Consider the following 22,300-nt stretch of genomic DNA (forward strand, 5'->3'; position numbering starts at 1 on the left):
AAGGGACTATAGCTGAACTACTTCAGCTGATAGCCAATCTGTCGATCAAATCGGGAAGGATTCCGGAAGACTGGAAGGTGGCGAATGTTACACCAATCTTCAAGAAAAGTTTGAGGGGTGATCTGGGAAACTACAGACCGGTGAGTCTGACCTCAGTACTGGGAAGGTAGAGGCGCTGATAAAGAGCCACATCATTGATCACCTAGATGGACCCAATCTGATAAGAACCAGCCAGCACGACTTCAGCAAAGGAAGATCTTGCTTGATGAACTTGCTGCACTTCTTCGAGGGAGTAAACAGGCAGATAGACAAGGGTGACCCGGTCAACATTGTATATCTGGATTTTCAGAAGGCTTTCGACAAAGTTCCGCATGAACAACTACTTTGAAAAATTGTGAGCCATGGAATCGAGGGTGAAATATTCATGTGAATTAAATTTGGCTGGCGGATAGGAATGGGAGTAAATGGACATACTCAGACTGGAAAAGCGTCACCAGTGGAGTGCCACTGGGTTCGGCGCTTGGACCCATGCTTTTCAACATATTTATAAATGATCTGGAAATTGGTACGACGAGTGAGGTGATTAAATTTGCAGACGATACGAAGTTATTCAGAGTAGTGAAGACGCGGGAGGATTGTGAACATCTGCAACGTGACATAAACACGCTCGAGAAATGGGCAACGACATGGCAGATGAGGTTCAACGTGGATAAGTGTAAGGTGATGCATGTCAGTAACAATAATCTTATACATGAATACAGAATGTCCGGGGTGGTACTTAGAGAGACCCCCCAGGAAAGAGACTTGGGAGTACTGGTCGACAAATCGATGAAGCTGTCCGCGCAATGCGCGGCGGCAACAAAAAGGGCGAACAGAATGCTAGGAATGATTAAGAAGGGGATCACGAACAGATCGGAGAAGGTTATCATGCCACTGTACCGGGCCATGGTATGCCCTCACCTGGAATACTGCGTCCAGCACTGGTTGCCGTACATGAAGAAAGACATGGTACTAGAAAGGGTCCAGAGAAGAGCGACTAAAATGGTTAAGAGGCTGGAGGAGTTGCCATACAGTGAGAGATTAGAGAAACTGGGCCTCTTCTCCCTTGAAAAGAGGAGACTGAGAGGGGACATGATAGAAACATTCAAGATAATGAAGGGAATAGACTTAGTAGATAAAGACAGGTTGTTCACCCTCTCCAAGGTAGAGAGAACGAGAGGGCACTCTCTAAATTTAAAAGGGGATAGATTCCGTACAAACGTAAGGAAGTTCTTCTTCCCCCAGAGAGTAGTGGAAAACTGGAATGCTCTTCCAGAGGCTATTATAGGGGAAAACACCCTCCAGGGATTAAAGACAAAGTTAGACAAGTTCCTGCTGAACCGGAACATATGCAGATAGGGCTGGCCTCTGGGCACTGGTCTTGGACCTGGGGGCCGCTGCGGGAGCGGACTGCTGCGCACGATGGACCACTGGTCTGACCCAGCAGTGGCAACGTCTTATGTTCTTATCTTCTGTCATGCCCAAAAACACTGAGGAATACAGACAGTATAACACTACCAATTTCTATGGCAGATTTTATGAAGCATTTCTATACTGAAACAGTTAAACTGCAAAGTTAAGCAGCAGCTGTCGGTGTTCCAGATATACTGCAGTTAGAGAAAATGAATTTACATAGTGTGCTGCTGTGCAATGCAGAGTATAGAAAACATTTACATAAAGCAGATTAACATAAGAACATAAATGGTAGTAGATGGTAGCAGCCCAATATTTGTATGTTATTATTTTTAAGCATTGGGGGTGGTATTTTCTTGGCACTGTTCCCTGCACTGTTTGCTTTAGTGCCGAAGTTTTAAACATCGGCCTGTAAGAATTTCGAGTCTTTTTCTGTGAATGTTGGAGTGACTTGACTGACTGCTAAATACTGTAGTGCGGCACAGTGTGATATCAAAACAGTGGATAAAAAGAGTGTGTGGATTTTGCACCAAAGTGGAGTCTGAAAATTGTTCCCCAGAGTCTTTAGAGCATGCTGAAGAGAGAAAGAGGCAGAGGAGGACGATCAGTTAGTTGGCATAATGACTTTCTTAATAATTACTTTAATGCTGTGTCATTAGATTACTGGGGGAATCTAGTAAGTAATTACAGTTTGCTTTGTGCCATTGTTTTATTGAGTAATGTAATTATTATTTCAAGGGCATAGCTAATGTCTCCCTGCTAGCTTTTCAGGACTCCATGTAATTTTCAGTAATCCTCCATGCACTACATGATCAATCCTCTTCTCTTCCCCTGGCTTCTAGCTTTTGTCACTCTTCCTAAAACATGGCCCCCCTTTCAATAACCTAAATAAAGTGGTTTGTATTGTCAAAATTACACACTATATAGATTACTCTACCACTCTTTCAGAGAAGTGCATTCAAAATATATTTAGTATAGGAAAAGGCCTCAGAAATGGAGCCAGTCGTACTATCATAGACTGAATTGATCAGCGTAGTTTACATGCTCCTCGCTCCAGTCATTGGCCAAAAAACCTGTTTCATTTTACTCATACCATAAATAATTTCACTATTTTAACTTATTCTAAACTGGTTCATAAGTTATTTAAAAGTTTTTTTTCTTTTTGATTTTTTAAATTTTTCTTCTTACTTCCCCTGCTTTTCACTTAGCCAATTCTCATGCACTATTCCGTACAACTGAAAAAGGTGACTCAAATCTTACTTAACTTAAAACAGTGCTTGGTCTTAGGAACTGCCAACGCGGCCAGCGTTTCGCGGAGTTACATTCGTGTCCGCTGCTTCAGGGCCAAACTTTCAGGCATTCCAAGCTACTGCATATAAAGACAACGGGAATATCTCAGACATTGATGCTTCTAATCTTCACAGTCATCAGAGATTCTCATGGCCCTCCTACAAAATTTGGTGACTTTTCTCTTTAGCTGGAAAGTTATTGTGCCTACCGATAAGTTAGGGATCTCCTTACAAAATTCTCTCTAATATTCCTCATGTTTGGCTAGAAGGGTTGAGGAAAGCAGCAGCACCGTGTGCAGGAAATAGTTAATTGGCAGGCTCTCGGGCTCTTCCTATGCAGGGCTCCCTCCGGGCAGGAAGTGGAGGGATGCCACCTTCCCCAGTCCTACCGCTGCACCTTGCAACCAGACAATAGAGAGGTGAGCCTTCCAGCTGTCTCTTCTCAGCTGACCTGCGTAGTGGAGGGTTTTGCTTTGTTCCTTAACAAGTTTAATAAGACAGGTACATTGATAACTCTTAACCTCAAACAAAGAAAGGGACCACAGACTGCTCCAAGTTCTCTGGCGAAGGTTTCAAGGTCTAGCATATACTCACTCCAGACTCAAAGCACCTACTGGTCTGTTGTGATAAGAGTCTAGAGCTGGTGAAAAAAGAGTAGGCTGCCTCCAATGGGAAGATTGGGAGCCAGAGTCAAAGGAATGGAGGCAATGCTCTCTATCTCTATCTAAGGAGCCTGCTGATTGGACTGAAACTGAGCTTGTGACTTCTGAGTCTTTAGTTGCTTTGCATGGGTTCATTGATTAGTAGGCCTAGATGATGATGAAGATGGCTGATTGTAATGATGCTTAAGAACATAAGAATTGCCATACTGGGACGGACCAAAGGTCCATCAAGTCCAGAATCCTATTTCCAATAGTGTCCAACATAGATCACAAGTACCTGGCAAGATCCCAAAGAGTAAAACAGATTTTATGCTGCTTATCCTAGGAATAAGTAGTGGTTTCCCCAAGCCATCTTAATAATGGCCTTTTAGGAAATTAGCCAAACCTTTTTTTTTAAACCCTGCTATGCTAACTGATTTCACTACATTCTCCGGCAATGAATTACACGTTGAATAAAGAAATATTACCCTTGGTTTATTTTAAATCTACTACGCTGTATCTTCATCATCTGGATGGGGCAGAGTACCTTCCATAAGAAGAGAAAGATGTAGAACTGTATGCCATGGAACAGTGGTATGCCCCAAAGAGATTCCAGGTGTGCCACGAGAGATTCCAGAATTTTACTTTATTTTTAAAAATTCCCTTCATAAGTATACAGTAGAATAGATGACATGCACATGTACACAAGAATCTGTCAATGTTATGAGCATCTGCGTACGTAAGGATAGAACCGCCCAGACATGCATCGTGCTTTGACATGATTGGTCCTTGAAAACTAATGGGCAAGTAATTTTAGTTTTTATTTTATTTTTTTATGCAGAAGTTTCCTAACTTGAGCAACAAAGCGATCAAGGCTTTTGTTACCATTTGAGTTTTCTTATATTTGTGAACTTGGATTTTCAGCGCTGACAGAAATTAAATTGAAAAAAAGAGAATGACTGCATATGGTGGATGATGAAATGCATGTTTGCTTGTCGACTATTGAGCCACATTTTGAGTTAATTTGCACTCAAAAACAAGCTCATCCGTCGCATTTGATTGGCAATTCTATCTACTTTAGTTTCACCATTGTTACAATTACCCATACATAGCTTTAAAAACTTTAAATAAATAACTCTCAAATTATTTTTTGCTGGTTTTGCAATTTTATAATTTCAATTATAATGAGCCACAAAAAATCCATTTGTTCTGGTTAGTGTGCCAGAGCTACAAAAAGTTCAAGAGACACTAATGGAGAGGGTTTAGGAGCTAGATTCACTATGCCCACCGATTGTGTCCCGACCACTTTGTGATCCCGACCCGATTCACTAACCTTCCTCCCAATTCGATCCGTGCATGCAAATGAAGGGAAGGGCATCCAAAAGTAGGAAGGCAGTGATTCACAAAACAAATTCAGGAACACCGATCAAAAAAGAAGCGACTGCTGAAGACCAGTCGCTCACGTCCCTACCAACTCTCCTGCTCTCTGCCACCCTGCAGTGCAAGCCCATGGTTTTAACCTGCGGGTTTAAAGTGGGGCTGCACTATGGCATGTTCTGCTCCAGAACATGCCGTAGTGCAGCCCCGCTTTAAACCCATGGGTTAAAACCACAGGCTCAGGGGAAGGCTGGCTGTAGGCCTCTTATTCTGAAGGTGCTAGAAACAACATGTGTTAGGAATGGGTCTCTCCACTCATGTGTATGGAGGCTTCTCTCTCAGTGGCCACTTCAGCATGATAAATCATTTTCATCTTCCTTTGCCATCTTACTAGTTACCATTAGCATCTGCGGCTTCTCAGACTCTGCACTGCACGATTTCTTGCTCCTTCCCCAGCTTTCAAAACAGCGAAAAGCAAGCTAGCTGTTAGCTCCTATTCCCTGCCCCAGGCTCTTCGGTTCCCCCTGCTAGATTCTCATTCTCCCCTCCCTCTCCCTTCCTCACTCGTGCTGAAAGCAAGTGCATGCGCAGACCATCTATTGGCAAAGAAGATGGTCTGTGCATGCGTTAGGATTGCTCTGCCTGATCGCTCTGGGGTCGGTGTGGGACACGCCTCCGATCGCGTCCATTTGCATGCAGACTCATTGTGAATCGGTCACCTGGCCACGGATCGGATCGGATACGGATCGGAAAGGTAAGGGGGGGGGGGGGTTAGTAAATCTAGGCCTAGGTTTAGAAAAAGTTATCATTGCGTCTGTGTGTTTTTGAATTGGATTAGCCACCTCCTCAGTCTTATCTCCAAACAGATCATCACCCTTGCAAGGAACATCAGAAAGGCACTCCTGCACTGAGGCTTCAAGATCAGAGACTCTGGAGCAGATTCTCAAAACTAAAATCTGCCTTTAGCTTGGTGGCTAAACCGGTTCCAGACAGTTTAGCGTGCATGTATTTTAGTGGCAGATTATCAAAACGTCTTACCGAGGTCTTTTCTGAGCTTTCTAGCAGTCTCCGATACTGCCATGCAAATGTAGTACAACAAGGTCATTAATATTAAAATGATCACTCTGAACGATTCTCTCTAATCGCTAAGTGATTCTCTAGCCTTGTTGTGCCACATTTGCAGCAAAAATTCACCAACAGGTCTGAGCTGTCGTTGCCTTACTTTCTAATCAGTGCCTGAGTGCTGATTGGCTCAGGCATTGACTGGAAAGTAAAGTTTGACAGCTCAGACCTCCCCTCCAAATTAAAATAAAAAATAAATAAACCCCAAATTGAAGATCAGTAGGAGAGGCGCCCACTCTCTCCTGCTGCTTTGCACAATCACCCGCAACACCCCCACAACCCTCCCCAGCAGTAGGAGAGATGCCCACTCCCTCCCACCACCAAGAAAAGCCCCCCAGACACCCCTTGGCAGTGGGAGAGATGTCCACTCCCTCCTGCCGCCAAGCAACATGCCCCCCACGACAGCCCCCCCGGCAGTGGGAGAGATACCTTCTCCCTCCCGCCATCACGCAACACCCTCCCTCCCGACACCCTCTGTGCCTCCGATGACCCTTACCCCCCTCACTCTTACCTTGTTAACGATGGCTGGTTGGTGGGATGCCTATTCCCTCTGACCAGTAGGCCCACTTCTTCAAAACTGCGGGCTTTCCCCTCTCCGGTGCATCCTGGGATGCACTAGGGAGGGGCCTAAGGCTCTGATTGACCCAGGTTGTTTAAGACCCCTCCTACAGGAAGTTGTGAGAATCTAGCTCTGAGTGTATAGCCCTCAATGGAGACTGCCCCAATTTTGGTTGGGCTGAGAACTTTTCATATATTTCTAACTGGATTATGAAACAACATGTTATCTCTGTTTATTTATATAATATGTTTTTTTTAAAATTTGATATAGAAATTTATGGCTCCCATGTTAGCACACTTGGATATATTTTTCTTATGTGAGCCGCTGTAAGGTCCTGTGGTCTGTGCTGGCATAACTTGCATTGTGATGTAACTGCATTGTTTTTTCACTGACCTGATGACCTTTGATACTGTAAATCACAACTTAGTCCTTGATATGCTGTCCCCACTTGGATTCCGTAATTCTGTCCTCTCCTGGTTTACTTCCTACCTTTCCCAACGCACCATTAGTGTATGTATTGGTGGGTCCTCTTTTGCTGCTACCCCGCTAGCGGTTGGTATACCCCAGGGTTCTGTCTTAGGACCTCTTCTCTTCTCTCTCTACACCTCTTCCCTTGGTGCTCTGATCCCATGGCTTCCAGTATCATCTTTATGCTGATGACTCCCAGCTCTACCTCTCTACACCTGAAATTTCACCTAAAGTCCAAGAAAAAGTCTCTGCTTGTTTGGCTGACATTGCTGCCTAGATGTCCTGCCGTCATCTGAAATTAAATATGTCCAATACTTAGCTGCTCCTCTTTCCTCCTAACCCTCTGCTCTTCCTCCTCCTCTCTCCATCTCAGTAAATAATACTGTCATTGTTCCAGTCTCCTCTGCTCGCAACCTTGGAGTCATCTTCAATTCTGACCTCTCACTTTCTACGTATATCCAACAAGGTGCTAAGACCTGTCACTTCTATCCCTTCAATATCACCAAAATTTGCCCCTTCCTCTCTGAGCACACTACCCGGACCCTTGTCCAAGCTCTCATAACCTCACGCTTAGATTACTGCAATCTACTCCTAACTGGTGTCTCTCAGTGACACCTCTCCCCCTTGTAATCTGTGCAAAACTCTGCTGCGTGACTCATCTTCTACCAACCTCGCTACGCTCATGTCACCCCTCTCCTTAAGTCACTTCATTGGCTCCCTATCTGCCATCACATACAGTTCAAGATCTTATTGCTGACCTACAAGTGTGTTCATTCTGCTGCCCCTCAAAATCTCTTCTTATACAGCTCCCAGAGAACTCCATTCCTCAGATAAGTCACTCTTAACGTTAACCTTCTCCTCTACTGCCAATTCCAGACTTTGTTCCTTTTGTCTAGCTGCCCCCTATGCCTGGAATAAACTATCCAAGTCTGTCCGTCAAGCCCCTTCCCTTAAAAGCAGACTGAAAACCTACCTTTTTGATATAGCTTCCAATCCTTAACCCTACTCCTCTGCCCTCCAACCCAGCCCGCTGATTAACCGTTCCCCTTAACTGTATCCATGACATCCTGTTTGCCTGTTTAGATTGTAAGCTCTTTTGAGCAGGGTCTGTTTTCTTACTCTTTGTGACTCTGTACAGCGCTGTGTGCGTCTGGTAGCGCTATAGAAATAATTAATAGTAGTAGTAGTGATGAAGAGAAGATAACTCTCAAAATTTGTCAGTGATAAACTAAAACCCTCTTTTATGAATGCATAGCATGGGTTTTAGCGCCGGCAGCGGCGGTAACTGCTCTGACGCTCATAGGAGTGTCGGAGCAGTTACCGCCGCTGCCAGCGCTAAAACTCGAACTATGCGTTGGTAAAAGAGGGGGTAAGTTAGTCCAGTAAAAAGGTATCACCTACAACTTGTTTGTTGACTCTTATTTCTTTGTTTGGTTTGAAGTTTATTTGCATGTAGATAAAGTGCCACTTTTTAAAATATCTAACCTTGCAAATCCTATTAATCTTTTGTTTGTTACCATTAAAGAAAAAGCACTGAAGCAAAAATCCAGTCCATTGAGTCCTGCATAGCTGGGATGGGCGTGGGAGAGAACAGAAGCACTGTCTCTTTAAACAGCTGTCCGGTTGGAATTAAGCTCTGGGTAAGCCCAAACTCATGAATATTAAAAAGTCTAAAGTTTCAGGAAGAACCAGTTGCTGCTGAATGCTGCAGTCCAACTTATTTCGACAGACCAGGAGACGTGAAAGTGGGAAACCTGGTGAGGCTACAACTCAGTAAAAAGATCTTTATTGCATATAAGAAGACAACATTCCCTGTTACAGGTTAGTAAATTGAAAGTTCCTGCGTATTGAAGCAATGGGCAACTATTTCAGGGGGCTGGGTGTATGGGAATTAAAGGATTGTGGCTTGAACGGTTTGTTGAAGGTAGCTAAGCAACAGGGAGTCTCAAACAAAAGTGCACAACCGTAAAGACAAATAGTTATTTGGCATGCCAAACAGTATAAGTAGAAAACTGCTTATCTGAGGACAGTGAGCCTAGTCTATCCATTCAGTTTTGAGGGATTTGTAACTTCCTTGCCCAAATCCATACAAGTTGTTGCTCTAGGTTTGTATTTTATCAGTAAACATTTCGAATTCTCTTTTCCCCTACCCACAGCCTACATACAATTGACAAAAATTAAACTAGACTGGCTGTGAGCTCAACTCAGCTCCAACATTCTGCATTTGTAGAGGTCAGTTTACTTTAAAAGGAGTTTTGCAAGGATGGAATAACAAATAATAGATCAGTGGTCTCCAATGCACAGCCTCCGGACCATATGTGGCCCCTGAAGTAGAGAATGACACGGTGACAAAATTCATCACCATTCCCGTCCTCGTGGATAACCGCGGGAAACCATCTCCATGTCATTCTTTAAGGAGAGAGGGAAGAATCAGAGTATGAATGGGCTCCGCCACTGACCTTCAAGCCTTGCATTGAAGAATGCTGGTATAGAAGGACTGAGGTTGAGAAAGACACTAAAGAATGACACTAAAGACCAGAAGAGCATAAGTGTTGCCATACTGGGACAGACCAAAGGTCCACCAAGTCCAGTATCCTGTTTTCAGCAGTGGCTAACCCAGATCACAAGTACCTAGCAGAAATCCAAAGGCATTCCAGAGCTGAGATTGTGATGTCATAATGCCTCATTCCACCAATGCCTAAAAGCCAACCTTATCAGTGATGTCACAATGGCCTCATTATCCTATACTTGGCTCAGCCACTGACCCTCAAGCCTTGCACTGAAGAATGCTGGTGTAGAAGGACTGAGGTTGAGACAGACACTAAAGAATGACACAGGATTGTGGAGATGGGGAAGGTGATGAATTTTATCACTGTGTCGTTCTCTACCCTGAAGTCCTCCATTGCAGCTCTAAAGCAGTTGGTTGAAATACTCTTTAAATCCTGTAAATGCATTATTTTCAATCTTGCCCATTTTATATGCTATTTATTTATTCAATTTTCTGTCCTGGCTAACTGCAAACAATCTCTTAAGTGTGTTACTCGGGTGTCTCATTTATGAAATTTGCTACTGTTGACAATACAAAATAAAGCAAGTTTTTAAAATATATCCTTGAAGCATTGTAGAATCAATATTTATTTACTTATTTTAAAAAGTTTTATTCTGCTTAAATCTAAGCAATAAATCATACATATCTTAACATTAGCATTCATTTTTAATGTTTAAAACCAGTCTAAACAGGCAGGTCAAGGCAGTTTACAAAATTAGTAGTATGCATAAGCTTGAAATCTTTTGGTGGCTCTCAGGACTTTCTTGTCTTTACACAGAAAAGGTTGGAAACTACTGTGTTAGATGTTTCCTGATGTAATCAGAACAATTTTGTGGAGTTTACATATCTATTAAATTAATAAGCAACTTGCCTGTTTTGTGCAGACATAATTATGGTTACCATTTAGGGGCCACAATAATCCGGACACATGGCCCCACCCTGTTTCGCCTCTGCCTGTGGCCCCACCCTGTTCTGCCCCGGCCCCGCCCAGTCCAGCCCCAACCCCACCCCACCCCGGCCAGCCCCAACCCCACAAACCTCCTCTTATCTTCTCCAACAAGCTCCGGCCATGCCTGGAGGGCCTGGAGCATCCACGGATGTATGTAACGTCACCTGCATATGCTCAGATGCCCTCCAGATGCGGCCGGAGCTCGGTGGGGCTTTCCAAAACCCGGACAAACTGCCGGGTTTTGGAAAGTCTGTCCGGGACCCTGGACAGTCCTCTAAAAAGAGGACATGTCCGGGTTTTCCCAGACATCTGGTAACCCTAGACATAATCTTTAGGCATATTTTGATGGCAAACATAAATACTTCAAGCTTCTTCATAGTAGATACTGTTAGGAGTCACTGCTCAGGAAAAGGATCTAGTTGTCAATGTTGTAGGTATATTGAAACCCTCAGGTCAGTGTGCGGCGGCAGCTAAGAAAGGAATTATCAGGAAAGGAAATTATCAGGAAAGGAATGGAAAACAAAGATGAAAATGTTATAATGCCCTTGTAGTGCTCTATGGTACAGCTGCACCTCAAATACTGTGTGCAATTCTGGTCACTGTATCTCAATAAAAAGATATAGTGGAATTAGAAAAGGTACAGAGAAGGGCAACAAAAATGATAATAGGGATGGGATGACTTTCCTAGGAGAAAAGGCTAAAGCGGCTAGGGCTCGTCAGCTTGGAGAAGAGACGGCTCAGGGGTGATATGATAGAGGTCTATAAAATACTGAGTGGAGTGGAAAGGATAGATGTGAATTGCTTGTTTACTGTTTTCAAAAATGCTAGGACTAAGGGACATATGATGAAGCTACTAGGGGCTCCTTTTACTAAGTTGCGCTATTGGTTTTAGCGCACGCGCTAGACGCTAACGCCTCCATTGAGCTGGCATTAGTTTTTCTGCATAGCGCGGGGGTTAGCACGCGCTAATGTTCACTGCGCGCTAAAAACGCTACCGCAGCTTAGTAAAAGGAGCCCTAAGTAGCAGATTTAAAACAAAATGGAGAAAATATTTCTTTACTCAATGTGTTATTAAACTTTGGAATTTGTTGCCAGAGAATGTGGTGAAATCAATCAGTTAACTTAGCGGAAGTTTAAAAAAGGTTTGGATAATTTCCTAAAAGAGAAGTCCATAGGTCATTATTGAGATGACATGGGAAATCCATTGCGTATTCCTGGGATAAGCAGCACAGAATCTGTTTTACTCGGGATCTTGCCAGGTACCTGTGAACTGGGCTGGCCACTGTAGAAAACAGAATACTGGTCTTGATGGACCTTCGGTCTGTCCCAGTAAGGCAATTTTTATGTTCTTAGGACATCCACAATGAATATGTAAAAGGGATGGGACTTGATCTACCACTTTTTCTGTGTGGTTGCAATCAAAGTGGTTTATATATTTTTAGATAGGTATTTATTTTGCAAGTCTATCTTATAGTGGAGTGGTCTAGTGGTTACAACAGCTGCCTCAGCAACCTGAGGTTGTGAGTTCAATTCCCGCTGCAGTTCCTTGCGACTCTGGACAAGTCACTAAACACTTCATTGCCCCAGGGACAAAATAAATATGTAAACCACTTTGATTGCAACCACATAGAAAAAGTGGTATATCAAGTCTCATCCCTTTTACATATTCATTGTGGATATCCTAAAATTCTGACTAGATGTGTCCTGAGCATTGGATTGAGAATCACAGCCCTATCGTCACCAAGTGGTAAGATAACTTTCAAGTTACAGAACTTGGGAGAAGAAGAAGAAGTGACAGGTTAAAACACAAGGGACACATGAAGTTCTCTGTTTATTTTGGGCAATTATAAATGGCAGGTTCCAGTATAGAAATGCCTAGTTTATATTTCTTTGAAGAACACAATTTCTATATATTTCTATTACTGAAAGCATGAGTCACCAAGGTGTTATAGAGTATTTTCTAGCCAGGATTTCTAGCTCCATAACATAGATTGTACTGTTAAGTCAAAGCAGCTCAATTAATTTTTCATATCCTTTCTTTCATTACCACTTCACATAGCCATGGAGTCAGAATAGTCCAGGAAAGAAAGAGTAATGGGTAATGGTGACAACAAAATCTTTTCCAGAGAAAGGAAAATGGTAAAACCAGAGGGCATAATCTGAGGTTGAGGAGTGGTAGACTCAAAAGTAATTTAAGGAAATAATTATTTACGGAGAGGGTGGTTGATGCCTGGAATGCGCTCCCGAGGGAAGTGGTGAAGAGGAAAATGGTGGCAGAGTTCAAAAAAGTGTGGGATGAACACAGGGGATCTCAAATCTGAAAATAATGGTATATATTGAAGAACTAAGACTAGTACTAGGCAGGCTTGCACAGTCTGGGTCAGTATATGGCCATTTGGTTGAAGATGGGCTGGGGAGGTATTTGATGGCTGGGATGGTTTAGATGGGCTGGAGTGAGCTTTGATAGAGACTTCAGTAGATGGAACCTAAGCACAGTACCATGCAGAGCTTTGGGTTTCTGGCCCAGAAATGCTTAGGGAAAAGGACAATTTACATTAAATCAGTAATTTAAAGAGAGGGTACAGTTGGGCAGCCTGGATGGACCATTCGGGTCTTTATCTGCCATCATTTACTATGAAAAGCATATAATCCATTTGGACATTATGGCAAAGATTCTGGGGCAACAAATGAAGGTGGTAGGTATTTCAGGTAATCTACTGATGAAGCCCTATATCAAGTGAAGGTTGTGAGTTAGTGCTTGCTAGAAGAACTTCACATTTTGAAATAACTTATTATTGTGAACACCTCCTAGGTCTATCGCTTGAGAAGACATGCCAGTCAAGAAAAAGCAGCTGAAAGAGAAGGGTAAGAACTTGGGAAAGAATCCAAACTCTGCAGAAGGAACTTCTTTAGAATATGGAGAGGGCGCTGAAAGCACTAATGAAGTCCCAAAAGCTGTCATAACTGAGAAAGAAGCTCTGCTGCAACAGGAACATGATAAGCTCACAGCACAGTTTGAATGCCTGAGGAAAAAGATGGACCTACTAAGGCATGAAAATGAGTTCCTGCAAGAGGAGGCCCAACGGATACGGGTGGACAGCCAGGAATACATGTCCTATATGTCCAAAAGGACCGAAAAGCGCCAAAATGCCATCATTACACTAAGTGACCAGAACAAGAAAGAGCTGGAGAACATCCAGAAACAGAAAGAGGAGCTCCAGATCCAGTTCCGAGCAAAGGAGGAAGAACTGAGGAAGAATATACGCCAGAAAGAGAATGAATTGGTTCGTATCAACAAAGATATTGCAGACTTTCAGTCAGTCAAAGATCTACAGCAGGAACAGGAGTCCCAGATCAAAGAGTTGGAAAGAGAAGTAATGGCCAGTAGGGGGAAGCATATAAAGAACTTGCTGCAGATCAAGAGCGGTTTTCTGCAAGAGAAGGTCGCATTCGAGAATGACACCCAGAAGCAATTGCTGACGCTAACAAAGCAGGCCCAGGAGGCAGCCATGCGCAGTATGATCCAACAAAGCGAGCGAGTGATAGTAGAAAACCAGCAGCTTCGACACGAGCTCCTGCACTTGATCCGCCGCTCGCGCATTTTGCAGGCCCACAAGCTCCGCCTGGAGGAGCAGAACAAACAGCTGCTATGGGAGAAGCAACATAACCAAAGCCTGGCGCACATTCGCCACCAGCGCAAGAGCATCATTTCACAGAAACAGAGTGGTGAAAGTGAAACGTCCTTCCAGTCGGCAACTGGGATAAAATAAAAGATGCCGGATCCGTTGGAAAAAAAAAAGTCTTCATGTTAGAACAGTCACTCTGGGATAGATTTTGTTTTACCACAGTCCTTTTGCAGTAACATGCTAACTTTCAGAATTGCTGATCATCGCTAATATATTACCTACTACAAGCGGAGGCCTGGCAGATAGGAGTGGAAAGTAATGAATATTTCACTGCAGAAATCTTAATATACAGTAAAACCTTGGATTGCGAGTAACTTAGTTTGCAAGTGTTGCAAGACAAGCAAAACATTTTATTAAATTTTAACTTGATATACAAGCAATGTTTTGCAATACAAGTACATACAGTATACACACATCACAACTGAGCCGACGGTTCTCTCTCTGACATTGCAAGAGTGTAGTGACTGTTCTAAACAAGCAAAGTCTTTCAATACAAGTGCATACAGTATACACGCACGACATCATCGCAACTGAACCAATGGTTCTTCTCTGACGCTGCAGGAGTGTAGTGACTGTTCTAAATGAGCGAGGTCTTGCAATACAAGTATGTATAGTATTTTGTATTAAAGTTTTTGGGTTGTGGAACGAATCGTCTGAGTTTCCATTATTTCCTATGGGGAAATTTGCTTTGATATATGAGTGCTTTGGATTACAAGCATGCTTCTGGAACAAATTATGCTTGCAAACCAAGGTTTTACTGTAATTATTTTTCTTCAAGTATATAGTTCTATAGAAGACATATTAAGCGATCTTTGATCCAGGACTTTGCTGAACACGACTATCTCTATTTCAAGGAAGCAGGTGAAAGCTTGTCTCTTCAACCAGACCATTAATGGAAGAACTACTGTAACTTGCAAGACATACTCACACACACAGGAGTGACACTGGCTGCACATACTATAGCTAACACCATTTATTTTTTTCATCAAAAGGGAACATCTATTAATTGTCAGTCCCACCCCCAATCCTACCCTAGCCCCGCCCCAATCCCACCCCCAATTTCTTCCATTCATTTTTCATGTATACATATCTTCATATTCATAATGGTAACCTTAAAATTTAAAAAACTACAAAGCACACTATACGCAGAGAAAATGTTAATTATATTTGGGGGGTTTTCAAAGATGTCAAGGCAAATGACTTTAAAATATGCAATGTCACCTCAATAACTATAGAAAAATAGACAAATATAGTGCAAAATATAGACAGCAGATATAAATTCTCAAAACTGACACGTTTTGATCACTAAATTGAAAATAAAATCATTTTTCCTATCTTTTCTGTCTGGTGATTTCATGAGTCTCTGGTTGTGTTTCCTTCTGACTGTGTATCCTTTTTTTCATTTCTTTCTTTCTGCGCTCAGGCCTAACAATTGTCCCTTTCTATTCCCTCCCTCCTTCCTTCCCATGTCCTTAGTGCCCCCAGTGCCTCCTTCCCATGTCCATAGTGCCCCCCCAGTGCCTCTGTCCTGTGTCCTTAATGCCCCCAGTGCCTGCTTCCCATGTCCATAATGTCCCCAGTGCCTCTGTCCTGTGTCCTTAGTGTCCCCAGTGCCTCCTTCCCATGTCCCTAGTGCCCCCAGTGCCTTTGTCCTGTGTCCCTAGTGCCCCAGTGTCCTTCCCTTGTCCCTAGTGCCTCCTTCCCTTGTCCTTAGTGCCCCCAGTGCCTCCTTCCCATGTCCATAGTGCCCCCCAGTGCCTCTGTCCTGTGTCCTTAGTGCCTCCAGTGCCTCGTTCCCATGTCCATAATGTCCCCAGTGCCTCTGTCCTGTGTCCCTAGTGCCTCCTTCCCATGTCTTCCATTGCCTTTGTCCCTCCCCCGAAGCCTACCTGCCTGCCTACCTCCTTCCCTCCCTCCAGTGCCTGATTCAACCCCCCCAATTCACCCCCCCCTGGATTCAAACCTCCCCGCCATCCGTGTACCACCGCTGCCTGCCAGTCTGCCTCCCTGCCGTGACGATTCAAACTCTGGGCCGCCGCCACTGCTTCTTGCCTTCTTCCTGACATCAATTTTGACGTCGGAGAGGAAGTTTCGCTCCAACCACAGCACCGAAACCATCATAGCCTCCCTCCTAGACCACATACACACACTCTTCAGCCGGGGAACCAGTGCCCTGATTATACAACTGGACCTGAGCAGTGCATTCGATCTAGTCGACCACGACATTCTCCTAGACTGCCTTGCCTACATTGGCATCTCCGGCCAGGTCCTTAACTGGTTCAATGGGTTCCTACGGAACAGATCTTACAGGGTATTCAAAAATGACTCTCTCTCCTACCCATGGGAAAACTCCTGCGGTGTGCCACAGGGCTCCCCCCTGTCCCCCACCCTGTTCAACATCTACCTCACCTCCCTAGGAAACCTCCTGCAAAGCCTCAAGCTAAAATTCTTTATATACACAGACGACATTACCATAGTCATCCTTCTAACCAGTTTCACTCAAGAACTCCTCAACTCCCTCACAAGCATAATTAGTCAGATAGAACTCTGGATGCTATCCTTTAGACTAAAACCAAACCCAGACAAAACAAAATTCTTCCTAGCAACCCCCAATGACAAAATCAAAGACACCACTATTCAAGTGAAAGGATCCACATTCCCCCTTGAACAAACCTTAAAAGTTCTGGGAGTAACACTGGACAAACATCTATCCCTCGAGAAACACACTGATATCACAGTCAGGAAAAGTATCTCGATACTATGGAAACTCCGCACCATAAAAAAATACTTCGATGACTCTTCATTCCGCCTCTTAGTACAATCCTCCATCCTCAGCATACTGGACTACTGCAACATCATCTACTTAGGCTCCACAAAGAAAACCATCAGGAGACTAAGGATGATCCAGAACACCGCTGTCCACCTCATATTTGGCCTGAAAAAATGGGACCACATCACCCCTTTCTACCATAATCTCCACTGGCTCCCACTAGAATCCAGAATCATATTCAAATTCGCCTGTTTTTGCTACAAAACTATATCTGGTTTATCCCCAAGCTACATCACCTCTCACTTTACCCTTAACCACAACTACAAGAACTCCCGTAAAATAAAACTTTTCGCCTTCCCCTCCCTAAAACTATGCCACTCAAAAAAATTCCTAGACAAAACCTACACCTTCCAAGCCACCAAACTAAACCCTTGGCTAGCCCAAATGGTCCTCAAGGCCCACAACTACCTCGACTTCAGAAAATTACTCAAAACTCACCTATTCCGAGACCAAGACCCTTAATGCCCCTTTCCAATCCTCTTCCCCCCCTTCTGACCCTCGCTCCTCCCCCGTTCTCCCTCCTCTTCCCATTACTTCTTTCCTTGCTGTTCGCAACTCTATGATCAATTTGATATGTAACCACTTGTAATCTCTGTTTAACTACTCTATGATCAATTTGATATGTAACCACTTGTAATCTCTGTTTAACTAATGTGAACCGCCTAGAACTCTTCGGGGTATGGCAGTATACAAAAATAAAGTTATTATTATTATTATTATTATTCTTCCTGTACACTATCTTGAATGAAATCCTTCAAAAGGCGTGAAAGAAATCCTAATAAATAAATACTCCAAAATAATGTTTTCTTTGTACAGAAGCTTCAGTCAGTTCTGTGCAAATGTCACCGAAGTGCTCAAATGTTAAATGACAAACTGTGATCTGTTAAGCAAAACGGTACCAAAAGTGGGGTTACAAATAACAGAGATAGAAACATGACAGCAGATAAAGGCCAAATGGTCCATTCAGTCTGCCCATCCGCAGTAACTATTATCTCTTCCACTGTCTAAGAGATCCCAAGTGCCTATCCCAGGCTTTCTTGAATTCAGATAGTCTCTGTCTCCACCACCTCTTCCGGGAGACTGTTCCACACATCTACCACCCTTTCTGTAAAAAAGTATTTCCTCAGATTGCTCCTGAGTCTATCACCTCGGGAGTAGTCTAAGGAAATACATTTTTTTTTTAGAGATAAAGACTACAAAAGACTGAAGGAGTAAATTTGTGCAACTTTCATTTTTGAAATTTTTTTGTACTATAGGGACAAAATTTTTTTGTACTATAGGGATAAAATTTTATCCGTAACTTCCTATGGATTACAGAGATATAGATGTTTTAAGTTTGCTTTTATCAAATGTTTCCCCCCCCCCCTCCATGTACTTTTTTAATTGATGTTTCTTGTTTCATCTGAGGCTGAAAATGTGCATGGTTCTGTAGTTGATATTCCTCTATCTGGAGATAGAATGGCCACATACCCCCACTTTTGGTACCTTTTTGCTCATCAGGTCACATATAAGAGTTTTCTAATTTAAAAGGCTGGTGATAGGTGAGATCTGCAATCTGTCCAGGAATCCTATAAGTATTATTAAGCTGGACACTGCCTTGAGTGAACTCTTTCAAAAAGGCGTTAAATACATCCTAATAAACAAATAGGAGTGGGTCTCCAATCAATACCAAAACACTGAAGTCTCAGAGAATAGTTAAGCTCTGGAGCGCATTGCCAGCTGTTGTGGTAAGAGTGGATAGCGTAGCTGGCTTTAAGAAAGGGTTGGATAGTTTCCTGGAGGAAAAGTCCATAGTCTGTTATTGAGAAAGACACGGGAAAGCCACTGCTTGCCCTGGATCGGTAGCATGGAATATTGGTACCTCTTGGGCTTTGGCCAGGTACTAGCGACCTGGTTGGCCACCATGAGAACATGTTACTGGGCAAGATGGACCATTGGTCTGAGCCAGTAAGGCTATTCTTATATTCTTAAGGCCACTTGGGGCACTGTTTCTCTATAAGAAATTCCTTTTTCCCGTCCCGTGGCATAAAACTTACATACCTCCATAGCAATAAAGATTGGGGGTCTTCCTTTAACTGCTCACCTATGCTATGTCCTGCTTTTCTTATATAAATTGGTTTGTGGCCCAGTAACCAGAGTTACATGAAGCTTTCCCAATTAAACTGCACACATTAGCTCACCATTGGAATTTTAAATTGTATCCCCTTTTACTTATTTTTAAAGAAATATTCAGTCATAGAAAAACTGGGACTTATAACATGATTAAAGAAGTAAACGAGCACAAAGTGAAACTGCTGTGTTTACTGGGAATGATCCCATCACATTAAAATAAGGGATGAAAACATATTTATATGAATTTTTGTTATGAATTTTTGACCAGTATAGGTTGTTTTGAAATTACATGGCTGTAGTGTATTGTTGTTTTTCTTTATATTCAAGCTTTCATTTTTAAGATGAAACACATTCATCTATATATATATAAAATCGTAGGTATGTATGTGTGTATGTATGTTTGTGTGTATGTGCCGCGATCAAGCAAAAACGGCTTGACCGATTTGAACAAAACTTGGTATGCAGATCCCTCACTACCTGGGATGATATGTTCTGGGGGTCTCGCGGCCCACCTGCACACGTGGGCAGAGCTACAAACATAAAATCAGATTTCACCCATTCATGTCAATGGAAAAAATGTAAAAAGCTGCCATTCTCACAGTAATTCAAAAACGGCTTGACCGATTTGAACGAAACTTGGTATGCAGATCCCTCACTACCTGGGGTGATATGTTCTGGGGGTCTCGAGGCCCACCTGTACACGTGGGCGGAGCTACAAACAGAAAATCAGATTTCACCCATTCATGTCAATGGAAAAAATGTAAAAAGCTGCCATTCTCACAGTAATTCAAAAACGGCTTTACCGATTTGAACGAAACTTGGTATGCAGATCCCTCACTACCTGGGATGATATGCTCTGGGGGTCTCACGGCCCACCTGCACACGTGGGCGGAGCTACAAACAGAAAATCAGATTTCACCCATTCATGTCAATGGAAAAAATGTAAAAAGCTGCCATTCTCACTATAATTCAAAAACGGCTTGACCGATTTGAACGAAACTTGATATGCAGATCCCTCACTACCTGGGGTGATATGTTCTGGGGGTCTCGCGGCCCACCTGCACACGTGGGCGGAGCTACAAACAGAAAATCAGATTTCACCCATTCATGTCAATGGAAAATATGTAAAAAGCTGCCATTCTCGCGGAGCTACAAACAGAAAATCAGATTTCACCCATTCATGTCAATGGAAAAAATGTAAAAAGCTGCCATTCTCACTGTAATTCAAAAACGGCTTGACCGATTTGAACGAAACTTGGTATGCTGATCCCTCACTACCTGGGGTGATATGTTCTGGGGGTCTCGCGGCCCACCTGCACTCGTGGGCGGAGCTACAAACAGAAAATCAGATTTCACCCATTCATGTCAATGGAAAAAATGTAAAAAGCTGCCATTCTCACAGTAATTCAAAAACGGCTTGACCGATTTGAACGAAACTTGGTATGCAGATCCCTCACTACCTGAGGTGATATGTTCTGGGGGTCTCACGGCCCACAACTCTATGTTGCTTGCTCAAGGGTGGGTTCACCCAAGAATTTATATGTTCTTGCTCCAGGAGGTGAAACTAAAATTGTTGTTTATAATCACGTTTTGCGATAGTTGTATTGTATTCATTTTGTCAAATATTTCACATTATAATTTGAATATTGTACTTTTTATTAAGCTGTAAAAAAATAATTTCATTCATCACTATAAAGTATCTTTATTTGAATCCATTTACAGTGTTATTGCTATAATTAAATACCCGTGCAACGCCGGGGCATCAGCTAGTATTTTATAAAAGGCAACATAGGCTTCTCATAACCAGTCTCAATAGTATGCAAATACTGATGCATATATTTCCATCTGTTCCAAAGCTGGTATAAATGTGTGCTTTTACTTGCATCTTTCTAAAATATGCACATACATCACAACTTTACCTCTGGGAACGTCTATAAGCACACTTCATATAAAGTAGCTACATATTTTCTGCACATCTATTCTATGCTTGTGTATGAAATCACACAATTTTATGAAATCCCTCTCCTATGTGTAAAACAAACTTTAAATGTATGTGTGTGGGGGAGGGGGCCTTGCAGCTCTAAGACAAAACAGTAAACATGATAAAAATGAACAAGGCTATGATCAGGAAAAAGCCAGGATTTAAAAGCAGAATGCAAGCCAGACTTAGGGCTCCTTTTACTAAGTTGCGGTAGCATTTTTAGCGCACGCATTTTAGCACACGCTAATTCTGCGCTACATGGCTAGAACTAACGCCAGCTCAGGCAATTCAGCGCACGCTAAAACCGCTATCGCAGCTTAGTAAAGGGAGCCCTTAGTTTGCCTTGTTTGTCTCAGAGTCAGCGTAACAGACAAGGTCCCATTGACACTGTAAAAAACTTTTACTTTTCTGCACTCTAGATTTCAGGGCAGAAGTGATTAAAGTGCCCTACTAAGATAATTTGGTTATGAAGTTCACTATCTGGACCAAGATTTTTGTTGGCCACATTTCAAACATACCTTTCTACTACTAAAAGTGCCATATGGTGCAATTTAAATGCCAAAAAAGGCATGCTGTCATAAAAACCAACAAATCATTAATAAGTAAGGGCTTAGGAGACAAAGAAAACATAAAAACCTAATTTAAGAATGATGGTTTGAGGAAAATGCACTTTTTCTTTCTAAGAAGCAGCAGAAAAGAATAGTGGATTTCAATGGCTCTTATGAAAGTGTTAATAAAGGTCCAGATTTGTATTTACTCAGAAAGCTGAAGGCAGTGGTGCTTTTAACCTCATGGAATATGAAAGTACATGAGACCATGCCCCAAAACTATGGATATCTTAATTGGAAGTCCTAATATATTCCTTGAAAAAATTTCATCAATTTCTAAGATGGTCAAGTGGTGAGCTCTGGACCACTTGACATGGAATGACCCTATGACAAGCTGAGATGAGACTTGGGATAGTTTGTGAACCCTAGCAGCTCCAGGATCCAAATGATCATGTGCATTGATTCATTTGCCCTTTCCTCTGACAAGTTTTTGACCAACCAATTATCTAAGAATGCACTTCCAGACTGCACAGAGATGTTGGATGACTGCTAAGTACTGTGAAGACACCTGGGGCTTGATTCTGTATTAGACACCAGGTCTCAGCAGCCGCCTAAGCGGCTTTTGAGAATCGCACACAGGCATCCAATACAAAATCGCCCCGCTTAACCACTGCAATTCTCTAACTGGCGTCCATGTCACAGGCACCATTTACAAAATTGTGTTGCCGCTGAGCTGAT

The 22,300-nt window shown here is 42.7% G+C and overlaps 1 protein-coding gene across 2 annotated transcripts; it reads left to right on the top strand.

Annotated features, from left to right (window-relative positions):
* The first annotated feature begins 5,378 nt into the window (after positions 1 to 5,378).
* LOC117357765 (calponin homology domain-containing protein DDB_G0272472-like) lies at positions 5,379 to 14,499 on the top strand. 2 transcript variants are annotated; one of them, XM_033938834.1, is made up of 3 exons: positions 5,379 to 5,513; positions 8,434 to 8,548; positions 13,218 to 14,499. In XM_033938834.1, exon 3 carries the CDS (start codon positions 13,237 to 13,239, stop codon positions 14,173 to 14,175), a length of 939 nt encoding a protein of 312 aa, XP_033794725.1. In that variant the 5' UTR covers positions 5,379 to 5,513; positions 8,434 to 8,548; positions 13,218 to 13,236; the 3' UTR covers positions 14,176 to 14,499. The 2 variants fall into 2 exon arrangements, with proteins under 2 accessions (XP_033794725.1, XP_033794724.1); XM_033938833.1 differs by lacking the exons at positions 5,379 to 5,513; positions 8,434 to 8,548 and adding an exon at positions 8,577 to 8,729.
* The last annotated feature ends 7,801 nt before the right edge of the window (positions 14,500 to 22,300 follow it).

Source organism: Geotrypetes seraphini, chromosome 3 (genome assembly GCF_902459505.1).
Source record: "Geotrypetes seraphini chromosome 3, aGeoSer1.1, whole genome shotgun sequence".
Lineage (NCBI taxonomy): Eukaryota > Metazoa > Chordata > Amphibia > Gymnophiona > Dermophiidae > Geotrypetes > Geotrypetes seraphini.

What these genes read in the sequence shown, in the direction of transcription:
- LOC117357765 (XM_033938834.1), top strand. Translation starts at nt 13,237, where the DNA reads ATGCCAGTCAAGAAAAAGCAGCTGAAAGAGAAGGGTAAGAACTTGGGA.